The 22,506-nt window shown below is 40.5% G+C and overlaps 2 protein-coding genes across 2 annotated transcripts in view; one reads left to right on the top strand and one right to left on the bottom strand.

Moving 5' to 3' along the window:
- The first annotated feature begins 579 nt into the window (after positions 1-579).
- derl1 (derlin 1) lies at positions 580-9,244 on the top strand. Its single transcript, XM_062421938.1, has 8 exons — positions 580-889; positions 4,559-4,670; positions 4,770-4,834; positions 5,777-5,803; positions 6,815-6,910; positions 7,126-7,178; positions 7,402-7,512; positions 8,311-9,244. The coding sequence occupies exons 1-8, from the start codon at positions 737-739 to the stop codon at positions 8,456-8,458; spliced, it is 765 nt and encodes a 254-aa protein (XP_062277922.1). The 5' UTR covers positions 580-736; the 3' UTR covers positions 8,459-9,244.
- The window catches only part of LOC133983021 (zinc fingers and homeoboxes protein 2-like), a 26,771-nt gene continuing 13,464 nt past the window's right edge, over positions 9,200-22,506 (bottom strand). Inside the window, exons 2-13 of the mRNA XM_062421937.1 lie at positions 20,041-20,583; positions 18,925-19,644; positions 18,290-18,502; positions 17,509-17,772; positions 17,074-17,286; positions 16,775-16,859; positions 16,334-16,519; positions 15,057-15,463; positions 13,994-14,246; positions 13,692-13,851; positions 13,179-13,298; positions 9,200-11,498 (exon numbers count right to left, since the gene is read on the bottom strand). Of these exons, the coding sequence (XP_062277921.1) occupies positions 13,181-13,298; positions 13,692-13,851; positions 13,994-14,246; positions 15,057-15,463; positions 16,334-16,519; positions 16,775-16,859; positions 17,074-17,286; positions 17,509-17,772; positions 18,290-18,502; positions 18,925-19,644; positions 20,041-20,139 (2,718 nt within the window). The 5' untranslated portion in view covers positions 20,140-20,583 and the 3' untranslated portion in view covers positions 9,200-11,498; positions 13,179-13,180. The remainder of the gene's footprint in view (positions 11,499-13,178; positions 13,299-13,691; positions 13,852-13,993; positions 14,247-15,056; positions 15,464-16,333; positions 16,520-16,774; positions 16,860-17,073; positions 17,287-17,508; positions 17,773-18,289; positions 18,503-18,924; positions 19,645-20,040; positions 20,584-22,506) is intronic.

Here is a 22,506-nt window from a genome sequence, read left to right as displayed (position 1 = left end):
AGATCCTTCGGTTATTAAGTCATCAATACAACATAAACTTCAGTTTTATTTGTACGCCTCTTCACAGGAAGTACTCAAATAATCCAGAGAACAAATTGCGTTGTAAACTAATACGACTACATCCGGTTATGGCATTGTCCTTCAATCTAAGAGCATGATAGAACTCTCCCACATATATTTATACATGCATGTACAAGGCGTCTACTGGTAAAGTAAATTAGAAGTTAGCGTTCATTGTTGTTGTTGATGGGAAGTGACCTTTTCTTTAGGCCATTGTACAAATTTGAGTAAAATATCCCTAGAATCAATCAAAGTATTAGTTTGAATACATAAAATCTTAGCTATTCATCCTCCATCTCTGCATTATTGAGGCTTAAATGTCCATACTATTAGACATTTTATTTATACAGCACATCTTATTACAAGTAAGCTAAATATGCTTTACATTGAAAAAGAAAATATAAAAATATAGGCATAAACTTAAGAGCATCACATAGTCGTACATGTAACTTGTAGTTACGTTTGGTTTTACTTTGAAAAGCTGCTCCGGATTTGTCCGCTACGTCATTAGCTTCATTTTTGTGAAACTAGCTCCAGTGATTAGCCACGTCATGTAAACTTAGCAGTGGAGCATTTCTGGTTTCACTAACAACGAGGAGTCGCATTTTTTGGGGGACTATTAGTTATTTTCAAAGTGTATTTCAGGGTTGTGAACTGTCAGAAACCCTATGGAAAGATGTCAGACATCGGGGACTGGTTCAGAAGCATCCCGTTGATCACCCGGTCCTGGTTCGCTGCCTCGCTCGCTGTTCCCTTCCTGGGGAAATTTGGGCTGATTGATCCCAGGAACCTCTTGCTGGCGCCAGAGTTGTTCTTTAACAAATTTCATGTAAGTTTTCCTCGGCCTTTGTTGATCTGTGTGTGTCGGAGGAGCAGCTAAACTCTGCGGCTGTAGTGTTTTGAATGTGCTGGCTGAGTTAGCAGGTGGCTAGTTGCAGCAGGCCTGAGCTGTGTGACAGCCAATCAGAGAGCGAGACGCAGCAGGGTAGGAGAACCTCTGCTAATGTCACTTAATATAACAAAAATAGTTAATGTCCCTGAATATAACAAAGATAGTTAATGTCCCTGAATATAACAAAGATAGTTAATGTCCCTGAATATAACAAAGATAGTTAATGTCCCTGAATATTACAAAAATAGTTAATGTCACTGAATATAACATAAATAGTTAATGTCCCTGAATATAACAAAAATAGTTAGTGTCACTGAATATAACAAAGTAGTTAATGTCACTGAATATAACAAAGTAGTTAATGTCACTGAATATAACAAAAATAGTTAATGTCCCTGAATATAACAAAGACAGTCATTTACAGTAGGATGAAATGTCATTTATCTCAAAAGACATAAAAACACATTGGGATTACGGACAAACGCATCATTATAGTAATAGCAAAAAATAAGACATGTCAGTGGGACAAGACTTATTGGAAAGATTTTGATTTTTTCCCCCTATAGATGCTAGATTTTAAATTAATTTTATGTATGTAAATATAGTTTCATCTTCACCAACCACATAATACATCAGTAGCAGTAACTCATTAATATAGTATATATATACAAATTCTCACAGACCACTTGTGAGCAAAATAACATAATTACTACTGTCGCTTTTAATATTTAAAGTAAGTGTAGTGAAGTTTTGGCGCCGATGCCATACCAATATTGGGGAGTCAAAAAAATTCTGACATCAATATATCAGCCAGTAATCTTATATATACAGAATAGATACATAAACACACATTTTTTGCAATGGTCACTCAAATGTTGCTATCAAAGATATGTAATGGAGGGGATCTTTTGAATGCAGGACTTCTGGTATTTTTGCACCTGAAGTATGGCTGCTTTTTCTCCCCTCACTGGTTACTTGAGCTGTTTCAGTGCATCTGCCACCCTCTTTGTGCTGTGAAATGACAAAAAGCAGCTGGCCTGTGTGCTGTTTAACCTGCTGACAGCTCCAATAAGTTACTGATCTCTCAGAGGAACACAGGCAGCGCTGCAGCTCAGTGATGGTGTATCATAGTGTAATCCTGTTTGCCTGTTGAAATGTTGTTGTGTTTTTAGACACTTGTGTTTTGTATGTAAAACTTCACATACCCCACAAGAGAAAACCAGGAAGAACATTCAGTAAGACTAGGACTCATTTTTTTCTAAACACAAAAATACAAAAACTGTATGGCCACAGCACCTCATCTTCATCACAGCGATGCTGAACAATAAAGAAAACAAATCTTCTGGAGCGACGGATCCAGCCTCCAAAACCCCCCACATCGACATCACCACATCCATACTTCATTACCTGGAGAAGAGGCGAGTGTGCGAGGGGATGGCAGTCAAACACCTTCCATCACCATGCCGAAAAAATCAATTCAATTCAGTTTAGGAATGGTGAATATAGGGGTGGTATAAGACAATCAATAGTGGGTGGTTGATGAACCAGTGGACCAGACCAGGATGCCATGTAGTGTGTCCAGGAATGGGATGAGACAGGCGGTGTTGCAGGGACTAAGGTTGGCATGACGATGGAGGACACCTTGCTGACTAATGGCTGTGCACATGATGATATTCCCTCCACGCTGTCCAGGGACATTCATAACGGCAGGGTGGCCAATAATGCTCCATGTCTGTCCCCTTCTTTTGGCTGGGTTAAAGCAAGTAAACATATAAAGGTGCATCCAGCTCCAAGACTCTGAAATAGACAACAAGACAATATAAGGAACAGACCAAGAGCTGGATTACAGTACTGTAATGTGTCTATATTGGCCTCCTGTTGTGGTGTGAACAGCCGGTGTCTTCCCCCAGGGCCCGCTCGTCTCTCAGTTCTGCAGATCCAAAAATGTGACATGATCGGTTACAGTAAGCTCAAACATTCTTTCAGTATGAAATGACATCGCTGTAACAATTAACATACATCTGCTCAAAGGTCAGATCATAGATTCAACCATGTTAGCGGCTCAGGTGGGACTGAACTCTCTTCCCAGCCTCCCTCATACTGCGCCCAGGGTTGAGCACATGGGTAACCAATGTGGAGCTGATCTCATCTGAGACAACTGTCCTTCCTCCTCGTCCTCCTCTTCCTCCTTGACCTCAAGCTCTTGCGTCAACAAGCGTGTTCAACCTCCATTTTCCCCTAAAACCAGGAGGTCTCATCTGTGGCCCTTTTTTTATAACGCTAAAGCTCTTAGCTTGTGGTGCCAGTTGGTAAATAAAGCTCTGGCATTTTGATTGGCGTCGCTTCCAAAAGGAACACAAGAGGTTGAAGTTTGAATGTCGTGCCTAATTTAGACAACTGCGTGTAGTGTTATGTGTAATATTAGAATTGAAAACTCAGTATGAAGCAGAGAGTTGGTTTAGGGATTTACTACATGAGTTTCAGGTTTCAGTGATTTGCATTTCGAGTTCTAATTTTAGTGAAATGCGAAAAACTGTAATCTGGATTTGTGGTTTCCTGTACAAACCTGACCTGTCAGAGAAGACCACGACTTACTCCATTATTGTGAAATATATTACTATTGTATAACCTGAATATCATTTCCAGACCCCTAGCATCATTATCCATTTAAAAAAACAACAAAAACCTAACCATGGATGAAAACGTACTCCAAATTCAGACAGTATCAGTACATATTAATTAATACTAAATGAATAGATGTTGATATTTCTGTTAGTTTCAGTGGATGAATACATTGTTCAGGCTATAAAATGTCAATTACACAGCGAGAAATGCTCATCGCAAGGTCTCATCAATCGAATGTATTGTTTTATTCAACATCCAAAGACAGAAAAGCATCAAATCCTCATATTTGAGAAGCTAGAACCCTGGAGTGTTTGGCCTTTTCGCTCCATTAAACAGCTGAAACAATTAGGCGCAGTCCATTACCAACATTTTTGCACATTGCATTTCTGTTAAGGGACTATTTAATGAATAGACTAAAGCTGTTGCTCCCATGCATTATATCCGGCTACAATCAAAGCACAATTACTCTGTATTACCCTTGACTTCGGCATTGTGTGCTGTTATTGTATCCTGTCATGTTTCCCTCGATTAATAGTCATTTCCCACAGAAGATGCTTCGACCTTAAAGTCACCTCTTAATTGCTGTATTGATCCTACTTCTGTTACAATCAAACCAAATCTTTGAATATAAGTGACACTACAGAGGAGTACCAGCTGTCTGGTGCCACTTTCTGAGTGCTTAGAAGAATTCATTTGCAATCCACATGAGATTTCATATGTGTTACTAGCCTTAAAAGTCTGGATCAGAAAGATAGAAGAAGAAGCTGATGATGTGGTTTTTGAAAACTTGTAATGCAGCGAGTTCTTACACAACCACTAACCAGGCTTCACTGTAACGGCAGCTTCAGTGATATGGAATTGCCCCGCGTTAAACCACAAACCCTCTCTGGCCGGTAGATGTCCTTCTTGAGGTTGCGAAATCCCCAACTGCCAAAACTACAGTTCCAGTAGATTAATCTGTGTCTGCTCTGTTTGTTTCAGCTATGGAGACCAGTGACGGCTACCCTGTATTTCCCAGTATACCCTAACACTGGGTTTCTGTTCCTTGTCAACCTGTATTTCCTCTACCATTACTCCTCTCGGCTAGAGACAGGTGAGACAGGCGGCCTCAGTGGTTTACACACACGCACCCCCATGCTCCTTTTTTGTCATGCTAAGTGTTTCTTTGGTGTTGCCTCGTTTTGTCTTCCAGGGGCGTTTGATGGCAGACCGGCAGACTACATATTCATGCTCTTCTTCAACTGGATCTGCATTGTTGTATCCTTTTGACCAGCATCATAAAATACCAAATGCCCTTCAAACCTTCTATTTAAACTGACTATGTGATAAAGTGTTATCTTTGCTGTCTTTTTTGCCCCTTCTGCATTTCTCTTTCATCTGTCTTTACTGTACCTTTCTCTCTCTCTTACACTCTGCAGCAGTGTACCATGTCAGGGTGGCTCTGTGCCAGTGGCCCAGTGTCAGTCTACCCCTGCAGAGCAGAGAAACCTAATCTAGGTCACATGCAGCACCAGCAGTACAGCTTGGCGCACATCTCGACACTGCACCGTTCTGTCGGGGGAGCTCAGCTCTGATTGTCGGCTTGTCTGGATTTTCAGACATCTCTTCTTGTTGTTAGAAAACAAATTTAGACAATATCCTATTCTGCTTTAACCTTATTTTAAAGGAGCAGTGTGTAGGATTTAGTGGCATCTAGTGGTGAGGTTGCAGAATACAACCAACTAAATACACTACTCCCCAAGCATGTAGTAGCTTGTGAAAAAGTTAGTCTCTATAGCTAGTGTTAGTTTGTCTGTTCTGGGCTACTGTAGAAACATGGTGGACTCTGTGGAAGAGGACCCGCTCCTTATGTAGATATAAAGGGCTCGAAAACTTTACAAAAACACAATGATTCTTATTTTTTAGGTGATTAAACACATGTGATTTTCTATTTCTGTCTGTTCCTGAACCTTAATCTTACGTACTGGTAAAATTCAAACAAAGCGTTTTTTTTGTGGCATTAGGTGAAAAAAAAGAAAAAGGTTTGTGCTAAGGTCAGGTGCCTTGCTCAAGGGGAGTAGGCTAGAAGTGGCAGGTTAAAGTCAGCTGGTGTGGGGATTTGAACTGGCCACCTTCCAGTCAGCAACTGCTCTAATGTCACGGCTCTGGCTGCGAGCGCATTGAACCACAAGGTTGTTGTCCTTGACTCTGTAGCTGTAGATAACTGGGCTGCTGATGAACATGCAGGTGAGAATCCTCCTCTCTCTCTCTCTCTGAATTTATACCACACCACATGTTTTAGACTGCTGTATTAAGTATAGAGTAATTGTTTGCAATCACTTTTAGATCTGAGAAGTGTTTCCTAAAGCAAGATGACGAGTTAAACCTCGAACTCTAAAAAGTTTGACCTTTTTTAGAGAAATATGATTATTTGATTTCTTGCTGAGAGTTTAAACAAGAAGATCGATACCACTTTGATGTCTGTACGCTTAGTATGAAGCTACTGCTGACTAACCAGTTGCCAGGCAACCAGTGGAGACTCCAACCAAGAAAAAATCCAGTTCATTACCCTACGCTTTGTGCACAGGTTACACAAACGAGATTCCATGTGTTCGTGATCTTTAGAAGTGCTGGTTGGGGGCGCGCAGGTGGTTGAGTGGTTAGAGCGCATGCCACGTACGCAGTGGACCCCGGTTCGAATCCCGGCCGGCGGACCTTTACTGCATGTCACACCCCCCCTCTCTCTCCCATGTTTCCTGTCTGGCAACTATCAAATAAAGGTGTCTATGCCTGAAAAAAATCTTTAAAAAAAAAAAAAAAAAAAAGTGCTGGTTGGTAAATCTCAGGCTAGCCAGTGGTTTCACCCAGTCTTTAAGCTCATATGTTTTCATAGTCTTACATTTCCACAGATATGTTGTAGTCAGCATACATGCTTACATATACATAGAATCGATGCTTGGAATACATAGAAATGTAATATTACTAATTCCAGAAAAACAAGTCATTCTTAAACCTGGATTGAATGAGCCTCCTCACATTAGCTCTTATAGTTAGCGTTATGAAAAGTCATGAATCAGGCTCATTCAAGACAGACTTTTCACAACAAACCCTGCTCTAAGTCACATTTCTCAAACAGCCCTCACATGTTTTGTGGTATTGCATTTGCAAAAGACATCAAGACTGGTCTTGTTGTGACTGAACATTGAAATAAACCTCAAGCTTTAAAAAAAACTCACTGGATGTTAATGTTGGTTTCAGCTGCTGATGATCCCGTTGATCATGTCGGTTCTTTACATCTGGGCTCAATTCAACAAAGACACGATTGTGTCCTTCTGGTTCGGAACGAGATTCAAGGTACTTCATGTTTTAATGTCAACACTCATTATATTACAAATATTCTATTTATACAGTGTCAGGTATCTAACATGTCACAGTGATAGTAGAACAAATACAATAGCATGTTTTAGACTTTGTATATTTTCACTACCTGGTTTTGAATCCTTCTTATTACTCAACATGAAGTTGATCCTAATACTCATATTAATGAGTCTTTATATTCTCTGTCTCAGGCACATTATCTACCTTGGGTCATCCTTGTCTTCAACTTCATCATCGGAGGATCGTAAGTAACTCCTCTCCTCCGTCGTGTCTCATTTGTTGACGGCAGATTTATTTATTGTAACTGTTACTTCAGTCAGCTGAGTCACAGTCTACAGTGATATGTTTAACACACTGCACTGTAAATGTAAACACAGTGTTTTGATTGAATGTGTTATAGTAATGATCACACTGTCATGTTGTTACTGTGAGGTTTGATTCACCTTCTCTGTTCTGTCGCTGTGCAGGTTTGTGAATGAACTGGTCGGGAACCTTGTGGGTCACCTGTACTTCTTCCTCATGTTTAAATACCCCATGGACCTGGGAGGACGCTCATTCCTCACCACACCAGAGTTCCTGTAAGTCTTTGTGTATTGTGTCCACGCACTATTTCGGTCTTGCCTTGCAATGACTCCTTTCATGGTTTGTTTTCTTCAAGGAAGGAAGAACAAGTTTAGAGAGAAACTTGTGTAAAGGGAATATTTGTTTCCCAACTTGGGTGTAACTACTAATTAATACATTTCTCCTTTTTATAAAGGAAATTCGTCAGCAATAACTCTCATGTCAGTTCCCTCAGATTTAGCTACAGCTTTATTAGGTCTGGTATGACCAAGGTGGCAAATGTCAACTTATGATTTCTAACTTAACGATAACTATTCTTGATGTTTTTGCATTTACAAAAACTTACATACACTAACTTTAAACTAAAGTGCATGAAGCAACTCATTTGTCTATATTACCCAAACTTAGACAGACAGACAAATGTTAAGGCCTTTCTGCTTCAACGTTAACCATCTGTACTTTGTGCTTTTGCTCAGGCTTGCAGTGATTTGCATTCAGTTTTGGTTTCACCTCCAAAGAAGTGGTGCAGATATTCAAATATAGCTGCTTGTGTTTTACCCCATTTGACTCACTTATGTCATTAAGCAAGTACCTGGGGTGCCATGTGTCCAAATCTCAGGAAAAAAAGCCCCAAAAACATAGCCTACAAAGCCTACAAAAAAGTACTATAAGTAATTTTTCTTTCAATATTGAAAATTAAAATAGGAATTGTTGCTTTATTACCATTTTCTTAAGGATTTCAAATGCTGAGATGTTTTTAAAAATTAACACCTTATTAACACATTATTTTAACACCTCTCCCCTCCTCTCTCCAGGTATCGGTTCTTCCCTAACAGGAGGGGAGGGGTGTCGGGCTTCGGAGAACCTCCCAGCAGGAGACCAGCTGCTCAAGAGCAGGCGGCGGGAGGAGGAGGACGTGGACGCCACAACTGGGGCCATGGCTTCCGCCTGGGGGGTGAATGAGAGGAGAAAGCTGCACCCCCATCCTGTTTGCTCCCATTACAAAATAGCTGTGCAGTCGATGTTTCAGGTTAAAATGTTTGCTTCTTCACATTCTTCCCTGTTTGAGGGAGTGAACAACCCAGACTTTAATTTAATTGACTTCAGTTCACATTCACGTTTAGTTTTAAAGGATACAACAAGATGGAATTTGAGGAAGCACACATTTTAACCACGAAAGCACAGCAGGACTTAAGACTCTGGCTTAATTCACCAAGTACAGCCAGCTATGCTATACTACTACTGTCCATGTGAAGCAGATAGAAGGAAATATGAATAAACCGATTTCTTTTTTTTTTTTGTTAATGTGATGATTCTTGAGCTTTCCCCCTTTTTCTTTTTGTCCCCCCTCTCTACCCTTCTCCTTTTTTCTACACCCTGCCATTGGACTGTCAAGACAGGAGTTGCTGCAGCTGCACACCAGTAATGCTGTCGGTTTTTATTCTTGTTCCTTTCCCTCCTTTTTCTCTCTCTCTCTCTCTATGAGGCCATATCAGATTACTTTGTAATTACCAATGTACTGGGAGCATGCTGTCAGTAGCCGATTGCCAGAACACGGGCAAAGCTATTTAGAGAGCGCTGTTTCCAGGTCTGAATTTACATGGGTGTAAAATGTTTTTTTTTAAAGCCTCTGTGGCACAGACCTCATCTTTCTGTCATATGATCTTATCTTCACCAAAAAAAAAGGTGAAGATGAGATTTAGCTTTTGTTTTTTTGTAAATATAACATTTGTTTATTGAAAGGATGAACGAGTCTGACTGTTTAATTATCTCACTGTTCACATCTTTCTTCAGGATGGTGAAAAATTGCAACTTACAGTAACATAAGTTAATGATGATGGGGAGGTTTGTGTATATATACCACATACAGCTGGAGCTTCTATTTAACCTGCAATTAGCAACATACTACAAAAAGTGTGCCATGACCCCTAAATGTGCAGTATTTAGAGTTGCACTAACATGTTTCCTGTTGAGTCCTATTAGACTCTCAACTAAAACATTGTGAGATTTGATTTGCTTAAGTGTATTTAATAAAAAAAATGTCGCATCACATCATGGAAGAGAAAAAGTAACTGTCACACTTGCCCAAATGTAAAGTTGTAAAAAAAGTGATCTGCACTGTTTCGCTTATTTTATACAAAATTATTTTGTACTTGAGTAAATAAGAGATCCTAACCAGTCTTCCTCTCCAAATCCATGTTTCTGATTTTGACACATGCTGTTCATACTGGAAGAACAAGACTTTAAACAGTTGGTTGTGTGTTTATTGAGTTACAGCAGACCTAAAGTAGAAAATGAAAATGCAAGCGGTATTCCATACAAGCCAACCAAATGTACAGTATCTCAGATACTTGTCTGAACATGAAACTAAAACAGCAGCAATAGACATTCAGCCAACAAACAGCCAGAAACCTGCTCCTCAAACCAGGTCAATTCAAAATGACACCTGAATTTCAAACTTAACTCGGTGCTTGCACAAACAATGCAAGGGGGTTTGCAATTTGACCGATAAAAACACAGATATCCCTTTAAAATCTTTAAATCTGTTGTTTAAAAAGATGAAATTGTGAAGCTCATGCAAGCAGTTAATGATATCTGCCATAAGATTTCAAATTCCTTTGTTTTTTCAGGTTTGATCATTTATCTCTGCAACCTAAAACTTCATGAACTTCCATTGCAGTTATTTTAAACGGACTGTACAGAAATAAAATGATCCTGCCTTGTTCAGAGAAAAAACCCAGAAAACAAAAAAGGACCTACTGAAAACTTGGGAGAGAGGACAGGAGGTGTGTTCACAGGTCACAGCTGAGCGAAGTAGTGGATATCTGAATCAAAAATGAAGGAGCTTCGGTTATTTTAACATGCGTGAAACATCTGCACCACAATGTTCTTGGCAAGTTCAATCAAGAGATATTTCAAGTTGTTTTTTTTGTTTGTTTTTTTAAACAAAAGAACTGATAAGCTGAAACCATTACCGTCATCAGCTTGTACTCGACCCAGTTCTGAGGCAGGCAGGACACGTCAGATAAAAAAAGAAAGCTGAAAAAGGCAGCGCGGTGCAATCGAACAGACACTCTCTCCTCTATGCGATTAATCATGTCTTTATCAGAAGAAGAAAAGAACATTCTGTACTGTTAAAGCCTCTTGAACATGCGCCCGGTGCTGATGCAAGAGCACACCAGCTGATGAGAGAAGATAGAAGAAGAAGTTAGGACGTACAGTGCATTAATTCATTCGTTTGCCCTAATGCAGTTTGTCTTGGTCTGCATGTGTGTGTGTGTGTGTGTGTGTGGCTGCTTGTGTTCATTCTCTGGCCGTGCACTCTCAGCACATTCACTCTGACTTCTGAGTGATTTCCGCTCCTTCACCAGCACGAGTCAAAGTGACGCAGCAAAAAGAAATTAAAAAAAATAGAACTGACAATTCTTTTAACAGTTTGAACACCTAAGCTGGAGATCCAAGTGGCCTAGCATGAGAATATCTATTACTACAACGCGGATAGATGCAAGTGCCATCAATTACTACTCACAGCGAGTAGTGACAAATTATGATTTTCAAAAAAATAGGACTGATTTTCAGCAAATAACAGACTATTATACACTTTGATCTTAAAACAACAACAAAAACATTCCAGGTTTTTCGGGGGCACCAGTCACTCTTTTTCTTTTAAAAAAATGTAACAAAACTCGCCCTCCCAGTAAAACTGTACAAACCTTTTTTTTTCTTCTTTTTTTTTGCAATACAGAAAAATATTTACATGGATGTTTCTTTAAAAAAAAAAAAAAAGTGTAGTAGTAAGAACAATGCATCAAGTCCAGCTTTGGCACTCCTCTTAATGTCAGCGTCTGCACCACATGTCAGTGCTTTCAAACAGTGGAACTACAAAGTCCCTGGCGCTTTGTGATGACATCACAGGCAGACTGATAGATCACTGGTTCCACTTTTGGTCATCTTGAGTTGTTACGTGATGGTCGGTGACTCAGCAGTCAGTGATTTACTTTATCTGGAACAGAATCAGACACAAACAGGGACTCACATTAACACTTGAGCTCTTGAAATGTTTTGATTATGATTGTAAAGCATGTTGATCGACCTGTTAAACAAAACGCTCCCCCTCCAATCACCTTTAGACACCTGCTAAATAAGAACACCTTGTGAATGTATCAGGACTAGTAAATGTACAGAAAATGGATTCTTTCCAGCCAATAGAGGAAATTAGCAGATTTCTCCAAGTTTATTTTTCAAACTGTAGTGTTTGGTCATTTCTGTGAGCCACTGCTTCATAATTAGCAAGTTTTTTCCACAGTCTAAGATTCAGTGTTTTTGACAGTGAACCAAAAATCTCCCCAGAAGCTTTGTAGTTAAGCATTTATCACACAGGGAAGTTTAACTTTGGAGTGATGCAATCTATCTAATAATGACACTAAACTTGGCATGAGCAGAACTGATATGAAAGTATCCTTTGCTATTTAAAAAAAAACCATGAGTTGATATATTAACACTTAAATCTTCTTTCCCTGCTTTATTTGTAGCCTCTGTAAAGGGGAGGTCGAGCCTTGGTAAAGCATTGTAAATTATTATATGACCTCATCCCGGGAATAACACACTCATCAAGTGTATCTGGTGTAACTGTGACCAAGTTTGGCAACAAAATATTTCACTTTATTAAAACCATCAGCCTTTTCCACAGAGGAGATTTTGCTTACTGGGATATATGAATAGAACAGAGTCATCGTTAGGATTTCGTAATTTACAGGCCATTTCTCCTGCAGTTGTTGAAATGAGGTACTATAAATGTTCCTCCCTAGTAAATCAGCAGTTGTTATAATATCTGAAGTAAGCAGAGAAAATGAGTTGAAATAGGAAGTAGAGAGGATATTTTCTGAGCTACTACACGCTGCTTTTACCTGTTTCCACATTTGAATGGGGTTTTGAACAATAGGGTTACCTTTAGAATTTGATTTTTTTTTTTATACAGAGGTGAGAAACAAGAATGTACATGTATAATTACAATTTTACTAGTGCTAAAAACCACACACTGCTTAGCCTTTTGTACGATGGTCACTGAGAAACTCTGGTTTCATGAACTTCACATGTGACGTTATTGGCAACATTATTGGCTACAGAGGAAGAAAGAATTTGTCTACATACACTCAGATGTGCATCCTGTGACAGTAACACTTTGTGTGTGTGTGCGTGCGCTAAATGATGGTGCGGTCCAAATATCATCCTGCCGTCCCAGCATGCCATCGGATTGAAGGGCCAATCAGAGCTAATTACACACTAATAACTTCCTGGGTGGATGGAGGCTGCAGCTGTGGCATCTTAAAGGAGCAGTTTTATATAATTTATTTATCTATTTATTTAAGCCAAGTCCCACAGTGAACACCACTCATCAACCTATTCTCTACAGCCACTAATTCCTGTTCAGGGTGACAGGGAGCTGGTGCTTCTCCCAGCATGCCTTGAGCCTACACAGCAGCTACAGTATGTCTAACTTCAAATCACAATTAAGCCTTTTGTGATTGGCACAGATGTAATAAAATCTCTGTTAGCCTTTAAAGCTGCATTAATCAATGTATCCAATGACTGATGTATTATAAAAGCCATCCTTTAGATTCCAAACTTCCAATAAACTGAAGTCCAGTTAAAATTAAAGGAATATTTCACTGATCTCACCTACCATCAACCAGTGACCCTCCCAGGCTGCTCCAAGGTCAGAACGTCAGTGTCTGTCGCAAGCCGCTGTTTTTCTAATCCTCCTTCACTCTCATCCCCCACCGCCACCGTCACCTTTACCCACCTGCCAAACAGACAGACGCTAAGTTAAAACACAAACAGATTCCTTCCAGGAACAAGGAAACAAAATGAAAAGGAAGACTTTTAAAAAATATTTCTGTGAAAGACGCTATAAAACATGAATGAAAATCTATCTGATGCAAGTGCACTGGAGTAATTCAGCATCCACAAATCAATCATATTATTTCAGTTACATTTCACAATCTCTCCTGAACATCTTTTTTTTAAGTGTTCAAATCCTGATATGTCCAAACAGAGCTGTGTTTTCAGACTGCTTTCACAAGTAACTCCTCAGATATTCCTTTGAAAATCTTTATTTTGTCTTTGTAACATATTTTTCACACCATGAAAGAAATATAAGACAAAATATCAGCTCCTCTCCCTTTTTTCCACCCACCTCCCTTTTTCGGCAGCGCTGGAACTGGTCTGGTCCGGTCTGGCCCGGCTCAGGTCCGTCACACTGTGAGCTAGTCTGTCAGTTAACCACTGGACTTTGTCTTGGTCGGAAAGCTTGGAGTGCTCTGTAGCAGCTGCTGTGTTCTCACCAGCCTCCCCCACTACACCAAAGATTTGTTGGATTTAAAATGTCCACAAAAACAGAAAGCTCAAGGTCAAACACAGATAGATGTGAAAACATGTGTATAATACATAATATGAAACATATGATATATATTTTAAGAAACACTATTTAAAATGTACCGTTTGCGGCTTTGGCTTCCGAGGAAACACTCTGGACTTTCTCAGGACTGTTCCCATTCTGCTCCTGGCCTGTTTTCTGCTGCTCGGCGAGGTTTTGGTTCTGGAAACCTTCCATCCAGTCCAGGGTTTCACCGTTCCTCAGTGCTGAGCGATGGTCCTTGAACCAGCGGACAATGTCAGTACGTCCCAGACTTGTTTGGACCTCCAGCTGGCTGTACTCCTCAGGAGACGGCCACTGAGTTCGACGGAACATCTGTCAAGACGGATCATGGGACCGGACACGAAATGTTAACATGATAAAAAAGATGCTTTAACTAACTGATATATCATTAAAACATAGTGCTTTATTAAGCCTACAGAATACAACTTGGAGCTCTCAGTGCAGACATCAGCAATCTGGGAAATCAAGAAGTTCGGCACCAGTCAAAAGTTTGAACACATTTTCTCATTCAGATGGATGGGAAGGTGTGTCCAAACTTTTGACTGGTCCTGTATGTCCAAAAATATACATAACAACAGCAGACTACTGTAGAGAGAGTAGCTGCATTGTTACAATTTAGTAGAGACTCATTTGTCGTTAGGACTTAGGATAATGAAAGGTTAGTAACAGGTTAAATATATGGCAGACTTTTTTAGGGAAAACAACTGATCAGCAGCTTCAGGTAGATGTACATCATGTTCCATTTAAAGATTTTCAAATCCTGTGGGATACTTTTCTAAACAAAATGCTGCTTCAACTACTTCCTTCAGTTTGTCAGATGTGACCTACAGGTCTTATCTCACTTGGAATATTCAGGTATCAGCCAATCTTATCAGGCTATGTCAATCACACTGCTTTTCCCTAAAGCACCATTGCAATACCTTGTCTTGATGAATCACTTTATTTCACTTCAGAGTCTATTAAAAAGGCATCATCTCATCAAGTAATCTCTTTAATGCAGCAACTCATTAATCTGATGATGTCATTACTAACCTATCTGCAATGAAGAGTACTCAACTTCTACCTTGAAGTCTACTTTAAATCATTGTCATGTAATATGTGGTGAAGTGTATTTAGTCTCACCTCTCTGAGCAAGGTGAGGGAGCGGCTTGTGATGGGAGCTGGGCTGGTGGAGGCAGACAGGATGGGAGGATGAGGAGAAGAGGAGGAAGATGAGGTGAGGATGGGAGGAGACGCAGAGGAGGACAGGGTTGGCGGATGAGGGGAGGAGGCTGCGAGCACAGGGGGGGAGGAGGAAGAGGAGGAAGAGGAGAGGACGGGTGGATGAGGAGAGGAGCGGAGAGGTTTCCCGTCCTGCTCGCGATGAGAGGCACCGTTGAGCAACGCTCCGGGTCGTTCTCCTCTGTCCTCGGAGTTCTTGAAGGCCATGGTGAGTAAAGCCTTCTCCATGTTGTCCCTCAGCGCCCTGCGCTCTGAAAACCAGCAGTCCACCTCAGTCTTGGACAGTCTGGTCTCCTGGGCCAGCTGGTCTGCAGCGGAACAGAGTTCAGTGGATCAGATGAGCAGGGTTATCTATAAGTGGAGGTTTTTTGGAAGCTTGGGAATTCAGTCTCCCTCTTGGGGACTTAAAATGGGCTCATTAAAAACATTTCTGCTATTCCTGTCATGAAGGCGCCTACGAGAGACAGGCCAGCTCCTTTTGGAAGAAAATGGAGTCACATGCTGTGAACTGTTATAAATAGAAGAAAACATGACTGGATTTCCTTAAAGTTATTTAACATCAAAGTTACAAAGTGAGAATTTTGGACTTGGCAAGAACACAACCAATTACCTTTGACTCTTATCCAATTTATCTTACTTCAAGTGGAAAAGATTCTGATAAGTAGTTTGAAGGTTCTGTAAAGACTCTTCTCAGCATCTTCACAACATAAAAGGTGCCTAAAAAAAGATGCAGCATGAGCAGCGAGCTGATTAGCTTAGTCTATTGTTTCTGTCCACAAAGGCGAATATAATTCCTTCACATAAAGCATCTGAATTTAGAAGTAGAGATGAGTCCATCAGGAAAGTAAAAAATGAATGTTTGAATGAACAGATGAGCACATAAATCCCTATAATTGGTTTCTTCTCCAGTTCGTAGCAAGTTACATTAATGTCAGTTCCTTCTGAAAAGGATCGTGTTCCTTATACTGTAGTTTCACATGTTTAAATGATTGTGACTAATGTCGACTAAACAGAACATGCACAATGAAATATTTCAAAGATTCAATCCTCATCTGCTGATACCTCAAAACTGTCCCAGTCCTAGCCATCACTTTTCTTTAATGACTTTCCCCTATTCCACCTTTCCTGCCACCCAGTGTTGTATTCAGCAATCCAAGCTAACAGAAAATCTGCTGTACCTAGCTCTGTTTCGGTTGGAGAGCTGCTTCTCTGGAAACTCTCCTCCAGTGCCTTCAGCTGTTCCGATGACTTCCCCTTCACCCTCTCCAGCAGGGGGAACTGGCTGGGGACCGCCTTCTTCACGGGGCCGTCTTTAGGTGTCGGTGTCACCTCTGCTTTCACCAACACGGGGGGTGGAGGAACACCTACAAGAGGTAACAGAGGCACAGGGAGACTTTAAAGGCCAAGAATGCGTTTTTTGAGACAATGCATTTATGTGTGTGACCTGACTAAAATGACAACAGCACAAACGCAGATCTTAAAAATCATTATAAACCCGTTACAGTTTACAGTTTGCTTTCTTAGTGGGATTTTCTTCTTGTTTTGACTGCTTTGCAAGAGATTTAAAGTCAGCTTGTTTTTCATCGTTTTGGATGTCTGGCACTGATCACACCAAATACCTTTGAGATTAAGGAGCCTCTGTTCACTGAACCACTTCTTTATCTCTCCTCTGGACAGCCCGGTGGTCTCGATCAGCCTGTAGATCTATCACACCACAAGATGCAACATGAAATAAAACAATAACCACAGGTGTTTACGGTCTTGTGTTCTTTTCTTTTAAAGGCAGCAACACTAAATTAGAACAAAAAAGCTGACACACAAAAAAGGAAGAAAAAAAAAATCGCCCTGACTAAAATCCTTCTATGCTGGACTTATATGGCAAGGCACAAAAATTATCATTTCACTCACTTATTCTTACCTCATCTTCCTCAGGGAAAGGACACTGTGTGTAGCTGGATCTCAGGACCGTTAGCTGCTCAGCTGTTTTATTGGGGTCAACAGTGAAACTCAGCACTTTGGGTGACAGCTTGGATGTGGGCATGGGCGCGGAGACGGTTTGAATGATGGAGGGTCGCTTACTCTCTGTGGCGATCACAGGAGACGGCAAGGGTCTTTTGAGCGACTGCGCCACCTGTGGTTAACAAAAATTTCAATACCTTAAGTTGACGATGGGTTTTTGGAAGTCATAGATCTGATAAGTTAAAGCGGGCATGTCTCAACTAAATCCCTGTTCTATTCAGTTTACATGAACATTTACTGCAGGAGATATAACTTATTCTAGATGGGCTGTAGATTATAACTTAAAATATTTTCCCACAGTTGGATAAATGTCTAAATGATATGGGTTTTGTACCTGGTTAGCCACAGTAAGTGCCAGTGGCGCACACGTGACTGTGGAGCCGTTAGCCACAGGAGTTAGCACCAGGCTGGTCTGTCCCAGGAGCTGACAGGGGAGGGACTGGAGGACAGAGGCTGCAGACTGCATGTGTTTGGAGACTGAATTGTGTGCAGACAGGTTGGTGGATGATTGGGAGTTGAGCTGAGGAGTTACGACGGTGAAGGTCTGAGGCACAGATGAGATTGTACCGTTGAACATTTTCTTCCTGGCCTCTTCCACCTGATACGGGAGAAGAGTACTTGTTATGCTTGCATGTTTAAATATATGTGTATATGTGTATGACTGCTAAACTGTACAATTCTGAACAAAATGATACTACAATCCTGATTATTACTTTACGTTGTTGCTCCTTTTCAACATTTTGACAGTTTTCAATTTACACTTGGTAGTCAAAAGGTTGCATGTTTACTAATGGACAATATGGTAATATTTTTAATTAACTTACTTACACACCTTTTTCATCAAAAATTGTGATTTACACTGTAATATCATATATATATATATATATATATATATATATATATATATATATATATATATATATATATATATATATATATATATATATATATATATATATATATATATATATATAAATAAAAGGTGCTGGACAAAAAAACACCTGATACCCTGTTTGCGCTTCTGAATAACAGAGAACAACCTCACAAAACACAGTAAACACACAGAGATGGAAATAAAGTGCCTAGAATTGTATTATTATTACTACATTTCTTACCTCCTCAGGTGACCAGCTAATGCCCTGTTTGAGCCTCTGTGTGGTGAACCAAACTTTGATTTGCTCCTCTGGATGTTTTGAGACAGCGGTGAGCCAGGAGAGCTCAGCCTGTGTTGGGTAGGGAAACTTGTTGAAGGAAGAGATGAGTGTCAGGTTGTCGTCCAGCGAAGGGTTGTATTTGGTTGTGTTGAGGGGCACTGCAATCTTCGGCACCTGGAGTAATAAAGTCAGCAATGACAACTGAATGGTGATTTTTTATTTACCCCCTCTGAGAAATATAATGACTTCTGCAAGCACTGTTTTGAGGTGATATTCATATATTCATCATATATAGCATGGTGCAAACTATAAATAAAAAAAGCAATGGTACACCTTTTTTTTCAATCGTTTTAAAACATGTTTGGAATGTTTGTTGACAATAACTATATAATTATGTTCTAACTGTATACTACCATCAGCCTTAGGCAAAAAACAGAGGCTAAGCTAAGCTAACTGCCTGTTGGCTCCAGTCTCATATTTGGAGAGCAGTACCAGTCTTCTTTCAGCAAGAACACAAACAAGCACATTTCATGAAATGATTCCTTTATCTGCACAGGAATAGTGGATAAAAGATGAATTTGTTAATTATGTCCCACCTGGGTGTAGTTTAGAGGCCGCTGTAGGGAAGGCATGATGTGAGAAAGGCTGTCTGCTTTGAGCAGCGTGGACTCTGGGATGATCACCGTCCCGTTCACATTAACCGCTGTGATTGGTTTCTTGGCCAGATCAGTGGTCAGCTTACCCAACTGAGACTCTGTCCTTTTATGATCTGATGACATTATTTTTGGTTTACCGATCTTGACTGTGGTGGGTTTGCTGAGTGGCAGATTGCCTAGTTCCTCTCCTTTGCCAGAAAGGGCACTGGAAGTGTTGTAAATGACTGCATTGTTACTGTACCCCTCTATCGTCTGTTCCAAGATTGTCTGGTTGTTCATTTTGATGCGTTTGAATTTAAAGTTGCTCTCCCCCGGGTGACACCTCTCGTTATGTTCCGTCAGGGTGTCGAACTTCTTTGTGTTGAAGTTACAGACAGCACACAGGTAGAGGGGGTTGAGGATGACGTTAGGGTGGTTGGCGTCTACGTGTTCTTTGAAAGTGTTGAGGTTCTGTGTGGAGAAGGGGCAGTATTTGCACTCGTAGCCCCCCTGCTGCCTCCGCTGAGGCTTTGAAATGTCTGGTGGCTCTGTTACTGGGTTGTCTGGAGCTGCAGGGGGGTCAGAGGCCTTTCCTGTTAGGTCCAGGTCCACAGATGGTTCTGGCTCTGTTGAGAGATCTGTTGCCATAGCTCCCTCCTCCGCATGGTTCTCTGTTGTTGTCTGGCAGAAAAAGACGACAGTTTTCAGACTAAAAAAGACATTGCTATTTTCAAATCTATAAGCATCATTCACACATTGACATCTAAGTTGTATTATTCCCCAAGATTTATGAACTAAATCCATCTGAGACTCCATGGCAAAATCAATTACAACAATACATTTATCCAAGACAAGAAAAGGATGAACACAAATGAAATGGTGTGGCATATTACACAACAATTGCTTAAAATCACAAGGTAGAAACTTTTTTTATGCTTTTGTATATTAAAAGTCCACCTTCCCACAAATTGTTAAAATATTTGATTTGTTAATTCTGTCATATATAAAAAAGTGGAATATATTTGTAAAATAAAACAATGAAAACAAGCCATATAGGAATATAAATATTAAGTGTACCTCCATGTTATTTGATTCCTCGGCCTCATCATCCAGCTCCACCATGGTCTGCTCCGGCCGGATCATACAGGGGATGGAAGCCTTCCGCCGACTGGACATGATGATGGTGGATAATGGGTTTGTCCTGGTGGACGGCCGCCCTCACTTGGTGCTTGTGCTTGGCCAGGGATGTTGTGAAGGGGACTACGGCTGAGGAGTCCAGGATGCAGGACCACAGTCAGAGTGGTGGGTGAAAAGACAGTCTAAGGTACCAAAGAAAAGCCAGGGGGCCTGGCTTGTACTGGGACACAAGCCTGGACTGTCTTTTATAACAGGAGAGGTAGCAACCACAGGACCAGTACCTGGGATGGGACTGAGCAGCCAAGGAGTCAGAGGAAAAAGTCCTCCCCTGTGGGCAGGATTAGCGGCTGGAGAGAGAACAGGGCAATGCGAGGTGAAGGTTTGGTAGAGATGAGACTGTAGGAGTATAATGCAGGCTGGTCTCGCTGACAGTGTCAGCTCCACTGCTGGCCGAACTCCTGGAAATGCATGACAGGACACTACCTAGATGAAAGAAAGGAGAAGTACAAAGAATTTTAGAAATATCAGACAGAAGTGGATGTAATCCTTAAAACCAGTAAGGGGTCACAGTTCTCACATGGATTCACATGGTCACTCAGTACAAATCAAAAGAATACAAATAGACTAGAAATAGAATTATTGTGCAAAAATCCATGTAAAAACTCTGATCCTTAATTAAGTCCAAACAAAAAACCCCAAATACAATTAAACATTTTTGAAAAAAGAACAAACCAAAAATAAACATGGGTAAAGAAAAAATCTAGATTTCCCTTTCAAATGCCTCCGAATGGTTATAGCAGGAACCAAACCGGCTGGTTTGAGCATGTGAAGAAATACAACCTGATGGGTTATTTAAGCTCAGCGGTGTCTCATGTGTATCTGCAGCGAACCACAACCCCCAAAAAACAGGTAGAGCCAACTGTTGGCCAGTGGGCAAAAATGTCTCAAAGATGAAAAAAGGTCAAAGACGGTTGGCAAACAAACAAAACAATTGCAGCATAGCAGACAGTCTACATGTGGTCAGCTGACTCACAACACTGCTGAAGCATAGACATGAACAAAAATGTTTTTATAGCCAACAATCTTACAAAGAATTGGAAGCTAAGTGCAGTGGGTTAAGCAATGAAATCACTGGAGATTGTAGGACTGAAAAAAGCTTGATGAGTTTTTCTGTTTCATGCTAATGGAAGGAGGGAGCAGTGTGTGGATGTGTGGACTCCCTGGCGCACCAGCAGAAAGCTTTTAGCACTGTGGTGAGACTAAAACTAGAAATATTGCCTCGTGGTTGTATGCCTCAGCCGATCAGTCAAGTTGCAGTTTACATACATTTACATGTCTGTCCAGACTCGTATAGTCATTTGAAGTGATGTCTTGGAAGAAATGTAATAAAAAAACGTATTTTCCTTGTATGTGTTCACATGCGGCGCCAATAAAGCTGATTCTGACAAAAAGTTGTAGCAGTAGACAATGTTTCATATATGCATGACGGTGCAAAGAGGCTACAAATTCTTAAACGTGGATGCTTCACAAACACCTTCAACCCAGCAGCACTGAAGATGTACACAACCACCACAGTTTCAAGGTGGGAACCCAAGATTAGTATCCAACCAAATGTGAAATATGGTCACAATCTCCCCTTCTGGTCCTGAGTTACGACTTTTAATAATGGTCAGAAAAACTGTTTCTGCAAAACATTATCCTGTCATACTGAAATTGACCTTTACGTCTTCATTTTATCCTATGAGACATTTGTGTGAAACTTCATCATAATTAGTGTTCTTGAATTACATCCAAAAACGTGTTTCGTGAGTTTGCGGTGACCTTTGACGCCCAATTCTAACCAGATCATTCTTGACTCCAAATGGACGTACGTGTCAAATTTCCCTCAAGGCATTCCTGAGATATCGCGTTGAGAAGAATCAAACAGACAACCTGAAAACATATTGCCTGCAGCTACTAATCTGTCACCGGAGCGGAGGCATAAAAACCCTAAATTTAGGCTTATCTTTGTTTTAGATCTTTCCAAATACATCCATCTCTTTCTGTTTCTTTCTCATTTCCTGTCATGTCTCTTCAGTCGGTTCTATAATGAAGGCATACATTCCCCCCAAAAACACATTTCTAAAAACTATGGCTCAAGCTTCAAACACACTACATACTTAAATTCCCATAATGTAACTCAATAGCACTTTAATTTGAGCTCCCCTGTCTACAGAATGCTCTAAACACTCTCCTACTGAGTCACAGAGGACACTTACAAATGTTCGCACAGGCTAAGTTGGACTCGTTGAGTAAACTGAATGTCTGGTGTAAAACTGGTGGCGTGTCCCTTTAAGTTGATATCTGCTGCAAACCTCCTGACAGTGGAAAATGTTTGATTGGCACATGTAGTGTGTGTATTATCAT

This window comes from Scomber scombrus, chromosome 7 (assembly GCF_963691925.1).
Source record: "Scomber scombrus chromosome 7, fScoSco1.1, whole genome shotgun sequence".
NCBI lineage: Eukaryota > Metazoa > Chordata > Actinopteri > Scombriformes > Scombridae > Scomber > Scomber scombrus.
This window is presented reverse-complemented; position numbering and strand designations above follow the sequence as displayed.

Coding starts and splice junctions, on each gene's coding strand:
- derl1 (XM_062421938.1), top strand. CDS start 737: ATGTCAGACATCGGGGACTGGTTCAGAAGCATCCCGTTGATCACCCGG. Junction 6,911..7,125: donor GGTTCGGAACGAGATTCAAG/GTACTTCATGTT, acceptor TCTCTGTCTCAG/GCACATTATCTACCTTGGGT. Junction 7,513..8,310: donor CTCACCACACCAGAGTTCCT/GTAAGTCTTTGT, acceptor TCCTCTCTCCAG/GTATCGGTTCTTCCCTAACA.